The 18631-nt window shown below is 52.5% G+C and overlaps 1 protein-coding gene and 1 non-coding gene across 2 annotated transcripts; both read left to right on the plus strand.

The window, feature by feature from the left end:
- The first annotated feature begins 10485 nt into the window (after window positions 1–10485).
- Window positions 10486–18619, plus strand: Drc5 (dynein regulatory complex subunit 5). The gene is made up of 4 exons (XM_020157073.2): window positions 10486–10850; window positions 11726–12294; window positions 15984–16433; window positions 18313–18619. Exons 1-4 carry the CDS (start codon window positions 10577–10579, stop codon window positions 18520–18522), a joined length of 1503 nt encoding a protein of 500 aa, XP_020012662.1. The 5' UTR covers window positions 10486–10576; the 3' UTR covers window positions 18523–18619.
- On the plus strand, window positions 17450–17522 carry Trnaa-agc (transfer RNA alanine (anticodon AGC)). Its single transcript has one exon. It is a non-coding gene; the product is annotated as a tRNA-Ala (tRNA).
- Window positions 18620–18631: the final 12 nt, after the last annotated feature.

An 18631-nucleotide genomic window follows, 5' to 3' on the forward strand; every position in this document is an offset into this window, starting at 1 on the left:
TGAATCATGCTCATAGAGACTTCAGATGGGCTCTGCATGCCAGGCTTGGCTGAACACTGATAAAGGACTTTCTGACTGCCAAAACCCAGAGGTGACAGGAAATTCATGACAGGCAGACCCTCCTGGTGTCACTTGTGTTATTAGTAATGACTTGTTTGAATGAAGGCCCTGCTGACTTGTTGATAGCAGTGAACAGGGCCCGGTCAAATGCTGAGAATGTGACAAGCACCAGACAGACAACAGTTTCTGCCCGTGTAGGGCTCGCTTCCAGTGGGGGAAACGAACAACAGAGAGAAAGAAGAGGGTGTCAGGCGGTGATGAACCAGAGTGAGATGGGATCGGGAGGGCAGGAGTGGCTCACCACCTCACTGAGGTGGCATCTGAGGTAGGAGCTGGGAGGTGAGGGTGTAAGCCTCAAAGGAACCTAAAGGAAAAATGCTCAGGCAGAGGGAAGAGCCGTGCCAGGCCAAGGAGGGGTGAGGAGGCCGGTGAGCTGAGACAACAACAGGCGATGGGGTCAGACCAATGCTACACTTTAACACAAGTTGCACAGCACCACGCCAAGTCTGAGCTGAAGCTGAGGACCACTCAGAAAACACGCTCAGCAGGATGAAGCCAAAGGGTGGAGCTTTGCCTCTGTCCCCAAATCCTGTTCCCAGATGAAGGAAAGGACTTCAGGGGGCTCATCTTCAAGACAAAGGCTCCCTGGCTCCCAGGTTCTGGGGCCATCTAGTGAACACTGTGGAGCTAAAAGTGGGCCCTCCCACCACATCACTGCATGCTGCAGTGTCGCATTCTGACTAAGGTGAGGATTTGTTGGCTGTCACTGGGGAGGGCTTGAGGGGAGCCCCTGACTGCTCCCAGACCTTGACCTCAGGAGCTTGACAGTGACCACTGTTCACTGGCGCTCATCACAGGCCTGGCTCCTCTGTGACCACCAAGGTGAGGCGTTGTGGTACCCCCGTGCTATTGATGAATCAGGTGGCATCTGAAGTGCTAACTTACCCATGAACCCATGAGCTCCTAGCTCAGATGCCACCTCAGTAAGGTGGTGAGCCACTCCTGCCCTCCTGATCCCATCTCACTCTGGTTCATCACCACCTGACACCCTCTTCTTTCTCTCTGTTGTTCGTTTCCCCCACTGGAAGCGAGCTGTACACGGGCAGAAACTGTTGTCTGTCTGGTGCTTGTCACATTCTCAGCATTTGACTGGGCCCTGTTCACTGCTATCAACAAGTCAGCAGGGCCTTCATTCAAACAAGTCATTACTAATAACACAAGTGACACCAGGAGGGTCTGCCTGCTGTCATGAATTTCCTATGTCACCTCTGGGTTTTGGCAGTCATGGGGGACCTGAAATCCCTGGGAACCCACCCACCCAACCTGCTGGAGGACAATTTATTACTAGCCAGCCCTCTGGAGTCTGTCCCTGCTGCACCAGGCAACCCCATCCTGTCAGCCAGGGCTGAAAAAGGGGTGGCACAAGGCTTGGGGGCTGTGAAGGGGCACTGAGGAGGCTGGGGTCCTTCCTACTTCCCAAGCCATGTTCAGTTCTTAAGAAAGGTGGAAGGTGCTCTTCTGCAGGGTTGGGAGGCAGCAGGAGTCCGGGGGACTTTCAGTGACCCTGTGGGCACAGGGAGACGGTCTTTATGCCACCATGCTTTTCCTGGGCCACTTCCCCTCCCCCACCCCCTAGCCCTTTCCACGGAAAGGGACGAAGGCGGCGCTGGCACTGCTGTCCAGGGGCCTGCCAGGTCCCCACTCGCCTCCCCCCAGGGTCAGGGTTCCTACTGCCCTCAGGGCGGGCAAGACGCAGGGCCACCGTGGACACAGCCACCCGCCCCGGCTCCATGGAACGCCTGGGGTGGCGGGTGCCGCCCCTGGCGACTCGGGGCGTCCCTAACGACCGCCGGCCAGTGAGCCAGTGAGGTCGAGCGACTCACTGACTCGGACGGGACCCGGCCGCCCTCAACCCACGCAGGCCGGGCGCCTACGGGCGGCCATCGTCTTGGCCCCACGTCTCCGTGGCTGCGAAGTGCCGTTCTGCACCTACCGGAGGCCCCAGCCCACCCGTGTCCACTCGAGGTGGGACCCGCGCCCCACCCAACCTCTGCCCGCAAACTGGCCCAGGGGCCTGGGGGCCGAGTAAAGGGAGTGGGGGGCCGAGGGGAGGGAAAAGGGAAAGGGAAGGGAGGTCCTTATGTCAGGTCGAAGGACAGCCGGCCTCAGCCCTGGGAGAAAGCTGGCCCTGTCCCCAGCTGCCTTGGCTGCCATCCTGAAGGCGCTTCCCTGCCTCCCTCCCGCTTGGTTACCACGGAGAGCCTCTCCGCCCCAGGTGGGATGGGGAGGGACCTGCCGGCCTTTGGAGGCCAGCGTTCCTGCTGGGTGCCGGGGGAGGGTAGGCAGGAGGGGTGGGGAGCAAAGCCCACAGGACTGGTAGACCTAAGTGAGCAGGAGCTGGGAGGAGGCCAGGCCAGGGGTTTGCTGGGCTACCAAGAAACTTTTTTATTTCTTGTGATTCCACAAACTGGGAATTCCCAGTGGGAATTTGGGAGTGACATGGGAGGCTTGAAAGAAGTTGTGACAGATGTTGACAAAAGCCCAGGACCCTGAGGACTGACCTACCTGAGGCCCAGAGGGGGCTCTCTTTTGGGGGATCCTGGGGTGGGAAGCTGGTGTGGGATGGTGAGGGGGAAGAACCCGGGTCAAAGCAGTGGGTGGGGGCCCAGAGGGGCTCTCACAGGCAGACCATCAAAGCTAGACCCCTCAGAGGGAAGTGCCCATGGGCACAGAAGTGCACCAGGGCTGATCTCCTTAGGAGGAAGGAAGGGCAACCACTGAAGAAGGGGCTGTGATGAGCGAGGTGAGAAGGTTTCTACAGCATCCTCTACCTTCTCCTTTGGGTTCTCTGCCTTGAGTGGTTGGATTTAACTGGGGGCTTAAGGAAGGTGGAGAAGGTCTGAGACCAACTCTGTGAAGAGGGAATGTGCTAGAGATCCAAAACCTTGACCCCTGGGGCTGGGGGAAAATGGAGGGCTCTGTAGCAGGTGTGCTACCACACCAGGCTTAACACCTTCATCAGAATATCCAACCCATGTCTTGAGTGCTGGCCCAGCACTATATGCAATGTCACACAGACCCTGTGCAGTGGCTCATGTCTGTAATCCCAGCTACTTGGAAGGCAGAGGTAGGAGGATTTTGGTTCAAGGCCTGTCTGGACAAAAATGAGAGACCCTCATCTGAAAAATTACTGAAAAGCAAAAATGGGTAGAGATGTGGCTCAAGAGGTTCTGAGTTCAAACTCATTCCTCAAAAAAAATGAAAGAAAGAAAAAGAAGGAAGGAAGGGAGGGAGGGAGGGAGAGAGGAAGAAAGGGAAGGGGGAAGGCAGGTTTCAAAGTTGGGAGTGATGGTGCATGCCTATAGCCCCCCGCACTTCAGGAGGCTGAGGCAGGAGAATCGTGGAGCCCAACCTGGGCTACGTAGTTAGACCCTGCTCAAAAAAAAAAAGAAAAAAATCATCCACATTTGCTCCTAATCCTCTGGATAATGCTGTGAATATGAAGAAGGAAATATTAACTGCCATCTCCAACTGACAGGTAAAGAAACTGAGTCTAGGAGTGGGGGTTTTTGGCTCAAGTAGTAGAGTACTTACTTACAAACACAGGGCCCTGAGTTCAAATCCCAGGGTCACAAAAACAACAACAATGACAAACAAGCCTTGCCTAGGTCTCACGTATGCTAAGGACAGAGTGGGGGTGGGGCCCTCTGCAGCACAAGGCCTGAACATAGCCAGCTGCTGTTCAACCTCCTGCATGTACGAGCTGTTGCACACTTAGTGCTCAATAATCTTAAGCGTCCAGGCCATGGTCCCCAGGACACCCGTCCACCAGATGGACTTCAGATGGAAGCCATCAGAAATGAGGGCTGCCCTGGCCAAACTGGGACATCACTTTTGTTACCTGTGATCAGGCATGTAGGAAGCAGACCTTTATCACCCCACCTTTGGGAGCTGAGGCCTGGTGTGGACATCATCCCTTTGCAATTTCAGGCCCCTTCCCTGGTCCTGAGGACAGACAGCAGGGCTGGGAGGACGATGGCCTTTCCCTGGAGATCAAGGTCCTGGCTAAAGACATGACCATATGAAGCCCGATGGGCCCATGAGGCAAGTGCCATTGAGATGACAGTCCCCTGTGAAGGACTGTCCATTTTCAAGGGTAGATGTGCCCTTAGATGGGGACAGCAGATGGTGGCACAGGAGGCACTCACTCCTAGTGGCCTCTCTGGGAGGTCAAAGAGGATTCCTGACCTGGTGAAAGGACCAGAGTCCTGAACACCGTGCTTCCAGTCTTAAACTTGGATTCTCTGACTGCCCCACAGGCTCCCTGGGGAGTTAGCAACTGACCCACTTGGCACCTCTAGGACTGCCCTCTCCTCTGTGGGGCATAGGGGGCTGTCTGGGTGCCCCAAGGCCCCCAACTCATGCATGTCTGCTCCTCTCTGCAGGTTCCTAGGAAAGACAGAGTCACTCACTATCCCTCAGCAGCAGACTGGCAATTGCTAGGCCAGACCAAGGCTGACCTGATGTGGGTGACTATGGCAGGCCTCCTGCCACTCTCCTGTGCCACTCTCCTTCCCCCTCATGGTAAAACAGTCCCCTGTCGCCTTTCTAACTGTGCTCTTCTGGATCTAAAACTTATTCCCACTGAGGTGTAGAGTTTATATAGTCATAATACGTTCCTCTTACATGTGTTGTAGGTAATAGATACCGTATTCCACCCTCTTAGGTGTTCTAGAGCCAGGCATTCCCTGTCCTGATCATCAGTTTCTTTATCTGTGAAGTGGGAAGAAGGGGGTCAGGTGTGGTGATTCATGCCTATAATCTCAGCAACTCTGCAGGTATAAGTAGGAGGCTCAAGGTCCAGGTAAAAAAACAGGAGACCCTGTCTAAAAAATAAACTAAAGCAAAAAGGGCTGGGAGTGTGGTTCAAGTGATTGAGCACCTGCCCGGCAAGTGCAAGGCCCTTAGTTCAAACTCCAGCACCATCAAAAAAAAAATGAAATGAGGAAAAGGCAGGCAGCCCTGCCTCCGTTATAGGGTGGTTGAAGACTAGAGATCCCTTCTGAAGGGACCTTGTAACTGTCAGGTGCTGAACAGTTGTAAGTCACTGATCCTGACAGGTTCTGGAGAACGGAGACGTGAGCCTTCAGGTGCAGTGTGTTCCGGAGGGGAAGGGACTCCAGGAGTTAGGTTATCACAGCCACTGAACAATTTCATCTGATTTACGATTTTTCCCATAATTTCATTCACCAAACTGTGAGACTAGCATAACAGTGAGCGCTGATAGGACCACTGTGGTCACCAAGGAGCAGAAGCCCAACTCTCAGCTTCAGTGAAAGGACTTGTAAGAAGGCCACAAGTGAGGTCTCAGAGCGGCAGGACCCGGGGACTAGGGGCCAGGACTGCAGGTTGCAGGGTGCTCCATCAGTCATGTCTTCAGGTGCGTCCCTGCCCCATCCTCTCCCACTGCAGACAGGCTTTGGTGTAAGGCAAGCAAATCCTGGCAGCAGGGGTTCTAGATCCTTCAAGGACAAACAGATGTCCTCCAGTGTGCCTCCACTTGGAGGAATCCAGAGAAGGTCTCTGATTGGCTGGCATCAGCCACTCCGAACCAATTTCAGCCGCCAATCAGATACTCCTCTTGGCCAGAATCTATTATTAGAAGTGAGTTGGGGTGATCCCAACACAGCTACCTGCCTAAAGCAGGCCTGGCTGGGCTGGGGGTGCAGAGGAAAGAAGTAGGACAGCCCTGCGCCCCCAGGAGTGCCATCTGCCGTGGGTGTGAGGAGAGGTGGGAATTTTATCATTGAAGTGACACAGGTACTGCAGGGTGGGGGCTCTCTAACTGAGGCATTGTTTGGGGTCAGGGACAAGAAAGCCTGAAGAGCCAGTGGTTAAACTGAGACTCAGTGGACCAATGACTCTCTGTTCCAGGCAGAGGTGATGGGAAAGGCATTCCAGCCCCAGGGAACAGCAGGAGCAAAGGCAGGGCAGCCTGAACTAGCCTGCAGTGTTAGAGTTTAGTTCAGTGGATGTCAGTCATGGATGGAGGGTCTTCTGCCCTGAACAGCTGAGGGAGCTGGCTTTTGCCATGAGGGGCCGTGAGTGCTAGTGGGTTTACATGAAGGCTGAAGGCTCCGGTGTGGCCACTGTGCGCAGCTGGACATGAGAGGACCAGTGGGGATGCCAGAGACCAGGTGTCAAACAGTTAAAATTGTGATGCTGCATTCAAAGAGGCCCTGAGCTGAGGCAGAGTCAGGGGAAGGGCAGGAGAGGGCTGGGGAGGGAGCCAGGGTGCAATAAGTAGCCAGACATGGGGGCCAGTGGGAGAGCCACACCCCCCAGCTGCTCTGGTTTTAAGTGGGGTTGAGTCTGAGTGACCTGGGCAGTATCCCTGTGGCCTGGGTCTGGAACTCAGGAAAAGTGAGAGCTGGGACAAGTAAAAGTGAGGTGGATGCCAGGTGCAGGTGACTCACACCTGTCATCCTAGCTACTCAGGAGGCAGAGAGCAGGAGGATCATAGTTCAAAGCCAGCCTGAGCAAATAGTTCATGAGATCCTATCTCGAAAAAATTCTTCACAAAAAAGGGTTGGTGGAGTGGCTCAAGGTGTAGGCCCTGAGTTCAAACCCCAGTACCACAGGGAAAAAAAGAGAGAGAAAGTGAGATGGGTGACTGCAGCAGAACCCTGAGAAAATGAGGGGTGGGCAAAGTGCCCAAAGCCTGCCATGGAGGACTTCCTGAAAAAGAATGGTTAGAGACAGGCCTGGTGGTCATGTTTATAATCCCAGCACCCGGAGGCAGAGGCAGGAGGACTGCAAGTTCGAGTCCAGCCTGGGCCACATATCCAGACCCTGTCTCAAAGGATCAAAAACAAAACAAACAAACAGAAAAAGAATGGTCAGAGAGGAAGGAGAGCCAGGGGGTGGTGACCAAGGCCAGGGAGCAGATTCGTGGAGCCAAGCTTCCTATCACCTTTCCAGCAGGAGTAACAGGAAGGCAAGAAGTCCATTTTGCTTATTACTCTTTTAAATATACTTTTCGATATAGTATTAGTTTTTTTGTTGTTGTTTTGGGTTGTTTTGATGGTACTGGGGTTTGAACTCAGGGCCTCACACTTGTTGGCAAGCTGTCTACCACTCGAGCCACTCCACCAGTCATTCTATGTGTTGATTATTTTTGAGATAGGATCTCGAGAGTTATTTGCCCAGGTTGGCTTTGAACCAAGATCCTCCTGATCTGGAGTAGCTAGGATTATAGGCGTGAACCACTGGCACCCAGTTTATTATTAGTTTTTTAAAATAGATTTTTTTTTAAACAGTTGAAACTAAAATTCTCTTTAGAACAACCCTCTGTGGTAATGATTTGCCTGCCAGAAATCTTTTTATAGTATCTATTTTTTAAAAATCAACAAGTGATTAAATGAAAATGATCAACTCTGACCTTACTATGTATACAGTTAATGTTCAACCTCTGCCTTCAGAATGACGCCAGGCCCCACGGATGGGCGTTTGTGTCCCGCAGAAGGGTAGTGGGGCTCTTGCTCTTGCTGTCTCAGCCTTGCCCATGGCAGCCATTCGGAATGGGACTCAGTCCCTTCCTTCTGAGCATGGGTTAGGGCCCTGCACAGGTCCTGTGTGCCCGCCAGAGGCCGAATGCAGGCAGGAGCAATGAGGACCAGACCTCAGGAAACACTTCTGGTCCTGAGAGAGTGACACACAAGGCAGGGAGCCTAGGGCCACCCTATTCCTCCCAGGAAGAAGGCGCAGGGCCTGCCCACCAGGAGGGGAGGTTGGTGTCTGCATGAGTAATGCTGAGCACCTGGAAGCCGGAAGCCGGCTCCCCTGCCCTCCTGCTCCTGTCCCCTGGGCGTGGCCCTCAGGTTTCCTTGGGAAAAGCACAGCATTTCAGAACAGAACCTTCTAAGGAGCCAGACATCCAGGGACAGGGCTGGCAGGAGGCCCCTTGTCCTCACCTCTCCCCTGGAGGTAGGGAAGACGCTCAGAAACCTTGCACTCATTCAAAGATGCAGTCTCCATGGTCCCCAACCTAAGACATCGCCCTTCATAGCCTTCAGCCTCCACACCCCCTCCAGGGGTCTCAGAGGAATCCCACAGTGGCCGCACAGGAAGATGTTACCATCCCATTTTACAGACAAAGAAACTGATAGGTTTCGAACGCCGCCAAGGTCACGGTGCAAGTTACTGGCAAAAGCAGAAATGCAAATTCTCTGAGGGGTCCATTAGTTAAAGCTGGACAGGTCTGTGAATTTGCATTTGATTTGCATAAAGGGTGTCACAATACATAAATATCTTCTCCACACTCCCCACTCCCCCACCCCTCCCTCAACCAGGCTCTTCCTCCTTGAGCTGCCTGGCAGGCTGGGGAGCCCATCTGCTGCCTCCCTCTGCCAAGGACGCCTTAGCTGGATGGATGATAGGAGCGTTCCTTCTTTCCCGCTGGCGCTCGGGTGCGCAGAGTCAGGGGCCACCCGGTTCCTCCCGCCGGGCTCAGGTTGGGCACCTGCAGCAAGGGCTCAGGCTGGGCACGTACAGGAGTCCCCAGACCCAGACACGGCCTGTCTCCTGTCTTCAGCCCCAGATTTAACTGCGTTCTTGCCTCCCACGCCCGCCCGCCACCGTCTGGGATGCGGGGAGCCTGGGAGAAGTAAGGAGGCCAGGCGGGACCAGGAAGGAAGGCGGGGCGCAGAGAGGCGGGCTGCCACCCACAGCTGTGTGTCTGTCCCCTTCTCCTTCCCTCGCAACCAGCATTGCCCAAACAGTGGCCACAGTCTCCATGTGCCTGCTGAGTCATTGGGTTTTTCTTTTCTTTTTTTTGGTTTGGTGAGTCTGAGGTTTGAACTCAGGGCTTCACACTTACAAAGCAGGTGTTCTACCCCTTAAGCTCCGGCTGTTTTGCTCTGGCTGTTTTGGAGATGGGGGCGCGGTGGGGGGGTGGCCTTGAGAACTATTTTCCCCAGGCGGCCTAGAACCACATTTCTACCCATCTCAACCTCCCAAGTAGCTAGGATTACAGGCGTGCACCACCTGACTCACGCCCAGGCTGAGCCATCAGAATTTGAAAGCACGGTGTGAAAACGTATACATATAAATCTCACTAATAACTTTTATATTGATTACACATTTAGATGATAATATTCTGGGTTTTGTTTCTTTGATTTTTTGGTTTTTTTGGGGGGCGGGGCAGAACTGGAGTTTGAACTCAGGGCTCCATGCTTGCTAGGCAGGTGCTCTACCACTTGAGTCAGTCTGCCAGCCCCTAATGAGAATATTTTGGATGTACTGGGTTAAATACAAAGTTAATTTTACCTGTTTTTTTTTTTTTCTTTTTCTTTTTTTGCTGATTTTTTTTTTTTTTAATACCGGGGATGCTAGGCAGGCTCTGTACCACTGAACACCATCCCAAGTCCTATTCCCTATTTGTTTTTTGGTTTTGGGGTTTTTTTTTTTTTTTTTTGGTGGTGGTCCTGGGGTTTGAACTCAGGACCTCATGCTGGGTAGGCAGGCTCGCACTACCACTGGAGCCACTCCGCCAGCCCTATGTGCTTTTTTAAATGTGGGTACTAGAGAATTTCAAAGAGCATATGTGGCTTGCATTTTGGCTTACATTGTATTTCTGTTGTCCAGGGCTGTTCTCAATTTTATCTTGGTCAGGCAGTTGCTGTTCAGTAAAATACTTAGAGCGGGGAGCTTTTTAAATTAGATGGTTTTTATTATACCTTACTTTGTACTACATACCCTCATTCCTCACCCTCAGCGAGGAATTACCACATACGGTTGAAAATATGAATTGATAAACTGAGTTTAAATTCATCCCTGAGCTGGGTGTGGTAGCATACACTGCAATCCCTGCCCTTGGGAGGCTGAGGCAGGAAGCTCCCAAGTGCAAGGCCAGCCTGGGCTATGCAGTGAGACCTTGTCTCAACCTCTCTCCCCCCAAAAAATAAGTACATCCTTGATACTATAAGTTGTGTGGCATTGAGTGAGTCAATTAACTACTCCGTGCTTCAGTTTCCCTTCAGAAAAAAAATGGAAAAATATGACTGCGTATTTCTAAAAGACTGTTAGGAGGATAAATGAGCAGTACAATTGTAACTGCTATATAGCTGTTATTATCTAAACTTTTGGGCTGCTCCTTGCTATGGTTTCGTGTGTCAGACAATACACTGTGCCCCTTTGGATGCATTATTTTACTCGCTCTTCTGGATGATCCTTTTGGTAACTGTTGCCCTCATTTCACCGAAACTGCATCTTAAATTCCGAGAGGTTCAGTAACTTGCCCAAGGCCACACAGCTAGGCACTGGGATTTGCATCTGTATCTAACTCCAGAGATAAACCCTTAAGCACCATTCTGTGCTACTGAGAGCCTCCAAAGTAACACCTCTACCTCTTTCCTCTTGCTCTAGGGCCCCACGCATCAAGGGTCTGCCAGTCTGAGTAGCTTCCTGTCTCAAGGTCACTAAGGGGCTTCCTGATCCTACATCACCAGCCCCCAGCATGCAGGACTCCTCAGCACCAGCCACGCCATCGGCCCCCAGCCAGACATCATCCTCCCCACAGAGCCAGCCCTCCGCTGCAGGCCCAGGTCCAAGCGAAGGCCCCCAGCTCCCCAAGACCTCCTCAACCATTCCTGCCCCGGCGGTCCCAAAATCCAAGAACACAGGTGTCCGACGCATGCGTAGGATCATTGCGGAGGATGATGAGTGGACGCTGGCCATCGTGCCCCTCCTCACAGAGCTCTGCATTCAGCACATCGTCAAGAACTTCCAGAGTGAGTCTGCCCTACACCAGGTGGGAGGGGGAGGGAGCAGATGGGGGCAGGGAGGGTGGGGACCACCAGCACCCACGCCTGGAAGCTGGGTCCCATGTGGCAGCCTCCTACCTGCCCAGCCTTCCTAGCACCAAGACAGTGTCTCCTGCTGTCCCCAAGCCCCACCATGTGCCCTCCATGCCTACACTCCACCCCACTCCCACCCCCAGCAAATCCAGCCTGAGCCACATCTACTTCCTCCTCCAAGAAGCCCTCTGGTCACCACCTCTGCTCTCATGGGTTTCCCGGGCATGAATGGGCTCCTGGTTTGTTTGCAGCTGTGTACTTTGTAAATATTAATCCTTCCCAAAGGAGTGGCCAGCCTCTCCTACCTGATGGGAAGCTCACTGAGGACAGGGCTCTTTTTTTACCTGTGTCATCTAGGCCACCTGACCTAGCATTCATTCCTTCACTTGTAAACTCCACCTTTTTTCCTTCTTTCTTGTATCTCCAGCAGTGTCTGACACAATGTTTTAACAAATATATTTGTTTTGAAAGAAATGAATCAAATCAGCCCAGGAGTTCTAACATCGGGGATTGTCTCCTCCATCAGACTAGGTGACAACTGAAGGTTGGCACTAAGCCTCCTCCTCTGATGGGAGGCTCCCTGAAGTCAGATGCTGCCTGTGGGATGTCCACTGCAGTCAGGGAACCCTCACAGCTGCTCTCGCTGTAGTTGAGCAGGAAGAACAGAGGCTGGCTGTCTGTTCGTTCTGAGCATGGCAGCTCAGTGAGGGTTAGGTGGGTGTCACCCAGGCAGGCCCAGCCCAGAGAACCATGTTATTGTGTCCCCAACACTGTGACTTGCCTCTGTTTTCCTTCCTCTGCTCCTAAAGACAACCCTATCCTGAAGCAGCTGCTCCCAGAGCACCAGCAGAAAGTCCTGAGCCACCTGTCCCCCGACCTGCCACTGGCTGTGACTGCCAACTTGATCGAGGATGAGGGCTATTGGCGCCGCTGCTGCACGAAGCGCTGGCCCGTGTGCCACGTGGCCAGGCACGGAGGCAGCTGGAAGCGAATGTTCTTTGAGAGACACCTGGAGAACCTGCTGAAGCACTTTATCCCCGGCACCACGGACCCCAGAGTGATTCTCAACCTGCTGCCCCTCTGCAAGAGCTACGTGCACAGGATCCATGTGGATCAGTTCCTGCCACCCGTGCAGCTCCCGCCCCCACCCCGGTTTGGGGACCAGTCCGAGTCGGGCAGTGAGGGAGAGGCAGAGGAACCCGCCACAGACCACTACCAGCTGGGTGACCTGGTGGCTGGCCTGATCCACCTGGAGGAGCTGGACCTGGTGTATGGTGTCAAAGACTGTGGTATGAACTTTGAGTGGAACCTCTTCCTCTTCACCTACCGTGACTGCCACTCCTTAGCAGCCACCATCAAGGCATGCCACACCCTCAAGGTACCACTGGACCCCAGCTACCCCAGGGTTCTCTTCTCAGCAACTCCAGGATTCCCCTCCCCTCCTCTTCCTTCTCCATCACCATCTTCCTCCCATTTCCCTTTCATTCATTGTGAAAATGGGGTGTTGGTTTGGGGAGTATATGTGTGTGTGTGCGTGCTGGGGATTGAACCCGGGACCTCACGCAAGTCAAGCACAAGCTCAGACTCCCAGCCCCAGACCCAGTGGGGTTTTTTTGCACCCTGCACCAAGCTAGTAGGTTCCAGAATACAGAGATGAATGGAGACACTGTGACCCCAGCTCACCAGCATGCAATCATCCAACAAACATCTGCACTCCGGGCCCTGTCCCAGGAGTTGAAGATGCAGCAGTGAGCAAAATTAAACCATTTGTGCCCTCTGGAGCTAGCAGTCTGGTAGGATGAAAGGCGCTAATGAGCAATCGTCTCAATGTAAAATTGCAGCTAGGCTAAGCCAAATTTAGCAAATAGAAACACGGGATGTCCAGTTAAGTTTGAAGTGCAGATAAATAACCAAAAAAAAAAAATTAGAAATAAATCCCAAGTATTCTATGGGACATACTTGTTTAGCTGAAATTTCAATTTTACCAGGCATTTTGTTTTAGCGATGCTTTTATTTCAGTGCTGGGGATCAGCCCAAGGGCCTTACACACGCTAAGCATGCAGTCTGCCTCTGAGCTACCCTCCCAAGCCTGAGCGTCCTGTATGTTATCTGTCACCTTTAAACTGGAATGCATGCCACAAAGAAAAGACCTTGTAACAGATGATAGCAGGGCGTTTGACCTTGCCAGGGAAGGCTGCCTTGACAAGTATTACTTAGGCAGAGATCAAAAGGAGTTGGAGTAGTCTTCAAAAAAAAAGCCCATTCCAGGCAGAGGGGCAGCACATACAGGTCCCAGGGCAGAGTGCCCATGGACAGTTTCAGGCCTGAAAGTGAAGGCTGTGTAGCTGGAGCCATGAGTAGCAATATGGGGCAAGGGTGGGATGGAAATGGGCGCCAGTGGCTCACGCCTGTAATCCTAGCTACTCAGGAGGCAGAGATCAGAAGGATTGCAGTTTGAAGCCAGCCCAGGCAAATAGTTTGCCAGACCCTATCTTGAAAAAACCTAACACAAAAAAGGGCTGGTGGAGTGGCTTACATGGTAGAGCTCCTGCCTGGCAAGCATGAGGCCCTGAGTTCAAACTCAAGTGCCACCAAAAAAAAAAGAAGAAGAAGAAAAAAAAAATAGGCAGGCAGGCAATAGCCATACTCACTGGGGGAAGGAGGCCTCCATAAGGAGTCTGTCTTTACCCTGAGGAGTTCTGGAACACCATCTGTGTTATTTTGTTTTCTGTTGCTATAGCAAAATACCTGAGCTGGGTGCTTTATAAATAAAAGATGTGTATTTGGCTCACAGTTCTGGTGGCTGGAGCATCCATACAGTATGGAACCCTTGATTTTCCTCCTTAAAACATGGCAGAAAAGCAGAAAGGGAAATGGACATGTGCAGAAGAGAACAAGTTCATGGGGTGGCCTCACTTTATAATAACCCAATCTTGTAAGAACTGACCAGCAAACCAAGATCACTCCATTAATCTCTTCCAAGAGCAGTGCTCCCAATAACCTTACCATTAGGCCTCACCTCTTAAAGGTTCCACTATCCCTCAACATCACTACACTGGGAACCAAGCTTCCAGCACATGAACCTCTTGGGGGAGAAATCCCGTCCAAACCATCGTAGTATCCAAGGGCGCTAGCAAAAGGGAGGTAACACTGGGTATCACCTGTGGAAAGGTCACTGTGTTTGTGAAGGAGAATGGCCTGGATAGAGCACAGTAGACATGGTACATCACCTAGGAGACCACTGGCAAATGCACATGACAAAGGGGTAATTTGAACTATGAGGTGTCTGCAGAGATGGGGCAAAGCAAAGAAAGCAGAGCAACACTAGGCAGATCAACTGGCTTCACTGGTGTAAGGAGAATGTGGAAGGGAAAGAAGGAACAGGAGGTGTCAGGCTTCTTGTTCATGAGACCGGATGGCTGGAGGGACCGCTGGCAAAGACAGAGCGTATGGGAGGCAGACCAGTTTTGAGAGGAAGAGCATGAGCTCCAGTCCGAGGCAACCTAGAGCAGGGGTCAGCTCGCTAATTGGGTAGAGGGGCAGAGACTGGGATGAGAGGTTGGAATTAAACATGGAACATGTGCCATTGCCATGAGCAATGAAGCCCTACGTTTGGATGGAGTATCATAGGGGAGAGCCAAAAGGGAGGCAAGAAGAGACCAGGCTTGTTGTGTCGGGGGAAGAAGAGCTTGCCAGGAGAGCAAGAGAGGAGGAAAGGAGACACTGGCAACACTGGGTCACAGAACCCACAGAGGGATGTGTTTCAAATAGAGGGAATGAGTTATGGGGTGGGACAGAGCCCTCTGGGACTCTGGACTGGCTTAGCAACCCAGGGGGGCATTTCAGTGGTGCACCAGGAACAGAGGCTGGGCAGCCATGAGGGGGAGAGTGAGAAGTGAGGAAGAGGGCGGTGTGACTAGCTTTGTCACGAACTTGACTGTGAAGGGGGAAAGCAGAGCAGAACAGATGATAGCGTCAGGTTTTCCTAAGGAACCTGTGTGTTTCAAGCCAATGCAAAGCTCCATCCACTCCCAAGAAAGGAGCTGACTGCAGGAGGAGAGGGCCATGGGCAAGCAGGGTGGGGCCTAGCACTGAGGAGGGGCAGTTGACCCTGGCCAGTGAGAAAGGGAAAGCGGGTGAAGAGCAGTAGGTCTGTGTTGGTATCAGGAAAATAGGGTTCCAGTTCATGACTGGGAAGGAGAGAAGAAAGTCCATCTGGCAAAAGGAGGCACTGCAAGGAGGCCCCTGAAATGTGAGGGGGGCTGGAAAAGGTTGATTATGAGAGAATTTGTTGTCCAGAGAAATATGGCTGGATTGGCATATAGCATTGGTAATTGCAGTGACACCAACCAATCCCCTCAGGCGACATTTGATATCATGTCAGTTCCTTGTTCACAGGCACACAGAAAACAGAGAGTGGGCTAAGCATGGGTGACACACACCCAGCGACCCTACCCAAAAAATAACTAAAGCAAAAAGGGCTGGGAGTGTGGCTCAAGTGGTAGAACCTAGCAAGAGCAAAGCTCTGAGTTCAAACTTCAGTGACGACAAAAACAAACACAGGGGAACAAGATACTTCAATCTGGGTGAGAGGGCCATAGAAGGAGTAAAGAACTGGAGGGGAGGGAGAGAGACACCAGCCCACTGAGGAGTTTCCAGAGGAGAAAGGAGAGGGACAGACCAGAGGGAAGGAGGGGGGAGGGGCTCCCAAAGCACAATAGTCACAATCCTAGTCTCACTCCTTTCCTTATCCCTTCAGCCCTCAATTCCTCCCCACTTCCTCCTGGCTCTTACCCAAACAACCTTCTTCCAAGATTTCCTCTCCTTAGGGCTGAGGGTATAACTCAGGGGTAGAGTGTTTACCATGTGCCAGGCCCTGGGTTCCTATCCCAGCATTGGGGTGGACCTGAGCCAGCTGAGAAGAGTACAGTAAGGGCTGGGGCATCAGACAGACCTGGTGGCCAGCACCAAGCCTCCTCATGGCTGCCTTCTCTACCTGTGGAAGTTAGGCAGGCAGGCAGGTTGTCCCGGGCTGGCAGCAGCTGTCAACCCTCTACCTGCCCACAGATCTTCAGGTTGACCAGGAGCCGGGTAGATGATGAAAAGTCACGCATCCTGATGCGCAGTCTGCTCGACCATCCAGTCCTCGAGGAACTGGACCTGTCGCACAACCTCATTGGGGACCGAGGTGCACGGGGCGCCGCCAAGCTGCTGAACCACAGTCGCCTGCGTTTGCTCAACCTGGCCAACAACCAAATTCGTGCCTCCGGTGCCCAGTCGCTGGCTCACGCCCTGGCACACAACACCAACCTCATTTCCCTCAACCTACGCCTCAACTGCATTGAGGATGAGGGCGGCCAGGCACTTGCCCACGCCTTGCAGAGCAACAAGTGCCTCACCACGTTGCACCTCGGCGGCAATGAGCTCTCTGAACCCACAGCCACGCTCCTCGCCCAAGTGCTCTCCATCAACACCACGCTCACCAGCATCAACCTGTCTTGCAACCACATCGGGCTGGTGAGCCTTCACTCCTGGGGCAAGCAGGGCATGGTATAGAATCCAAACTACTATGGTATGGGGTCCTTGCAGGATACAGGCTAAGACCCCAGACTTTGCGGAAAGGCTGCATACCTAAGATGCCAATGTACGCATCCCAACATCCATTCTTTTTCCTTTAATCCCCATAGGCTTTTTGTTTGTTTGTTTGTTTGTTTGGCGGTATTGGGGATTGAACTCAGGGCTTCATGCACAATAGACAAAGCTCTACCACTGCACCTCCAGCCCAGCCTGAGCCCTTGTTAGTCACGTGCTCTACCACTGGGTCACACCTCCACTTGAGTCCTTTCTGGCACACAGTGCTCCTCTTGTCAAACTGTCACTTCTGTTTTGTTTTTGAGAGAGGGTCTTACTATGTAGCCCAGGCTGGCCCTGAACTGTCCATCCTCCTGCCTCTGCCTCACAAGTGCTAGGATTACACATGTGCACCACCATACCAGGCTCTTTTTTTTTTTCTTGCGGTACTGTGGTTTGAACTCAGGGTCTACACCTTGAGCCACTCCACCAAACCCTTCTTTGTGAAGGGTTTCACGAGCTATTTGCCCACACTGGCTTCGAACTATGAACCTGATATCTGCTTCCTGAGTAGCCAGGAGTCTACGGCCATAGCACCCTGAACGCGCCCGATCTCGTCTGAGTAGCCAGGATTACAGGTGTGAGTCACCGATACCCAGCTACTAGTTGATGTTGATATTTTTCTTTAGACTCTATTTCATTTTTTTGAATGCTTCCATGGGAGGCCAAGTGTGGTGGTACACACCTATAATACTAGCGATGCAGGAAGCATAGATTTGCCATCAAAGGCTGGCCCCCTCCCCCAACAAAAAGCAAAAGACCCTACCTGAAGGGCTGCAGAGTGGCTCAAGTGGTAGAATGCCTGCTTTGCAATCTGCAGAGCCCTGAGTTCAAATCCCAGGCCCACCAACAAAAAAAAGAAAAAGAAGACCCTACCTGAATAAGCAAAAGCAAAAATGGCTGGAGGCATGGCTCAAGTGGTAGAGCACCTGCCTAGCAAGCATGAGGCCCTGAGTTCAAATCCCAGTACCTCCCCAAAAAAATGCTTGTATGGCCCATTAAATTGACTTTGTAACATGGAATTTTCATGTTGGACTGGGCCCATCCAACCCAGAAGGTTCTGGAGACGTGAGGAATATGAAGGAGGGCCCTCTGTGTGCTAGTGAGGCCCTGACCCAACTACCAAACCTTCTATGAGAACAGTCTCTCTCTCCCTCTCCCCCCCTCCACCCTGCACCTTCATGTACACACCATGTGTACTCTGCTATCTCCAAATTATTGTTCTTGGCTGTAATAGAAAGCTTAGCCCTGAAGTGGCTTAAGTAGGAGGGATTTCCAGTGTCCCACATAACCAGAAGCTCCAGGGGAGGGGTCCTGGGGTCCTGGGACTGTAACCCCCCTGGCTCAATGCTGCCCTCTGCTCTGCCCACCCCAGCCCTATGGCCAGACCTCTCTAATGTGCCCCTCGTGGCCCCAAGATGGCTGCTGCACTTCTGGTGTCTCACGTGGGACATGCACAGAGCCAGGGAAAGGGAAAACAGGGTTGTCTCTTACTGTTTTCTTCCACTTCAAGCTCCCCCTCACATCTCATTAGACACTTGTTCCTTGTCCCCCAGCCCAAAGCAGAGGAGTAGGCTCACCATCATTAGCAGGCACCCATGTTCTTTCAAACCACTAGGGTTGAAAATTCACAGTGGAATAGACTATGTCAGTGTGCTGCAGATGGGTTAAATTGGTTTTACAAAATATTTTAGTCACATTTGTATGCAAATGTGAGTGTGTGTTCTGGGTAGTATAAAATGATCCTTTTCTTCCTCCTCCACAGGACGGTGGGAAGCAGCTCCTGGAAGGCATGTCGGACAAGAAGACCCTCCTGGAGTTTGATTTGCGCCTGTCTGAGGTAGCTCAGGAGAGCGAGTACCTCATTGGCCAGGCCCTCCAAGCAAACCGAGAAGCAGCCCGCCAGCGGGTCCTGAATCCCGGTCACCTCATGACGCACATCACTGCCAACGGCCGGGAGAATTCTGGGGAATGAGATGGGGGACAAGGCTCGGGCAAGCACACCCCTCCCGTGTGTTCTTGCTGTGCACTGTGCTGGTGTCACTGGCTCCTGGGGAAGGGGAAGACCACGAATCTCTCTGGGG

This window comes from Castor canadensis, chromosome 8, assembly GCF_047511655.1.
Source record: "Castor canadensis chromosome 8, mCasCan1.hap1v2, whole genome shotgun sequence".
Taxonomy (NCBI): Eukaryota; Metazoa; Chordata; class Mammalia; order Rodentia; family Castoridae; genus Castor; species Castor canadensis.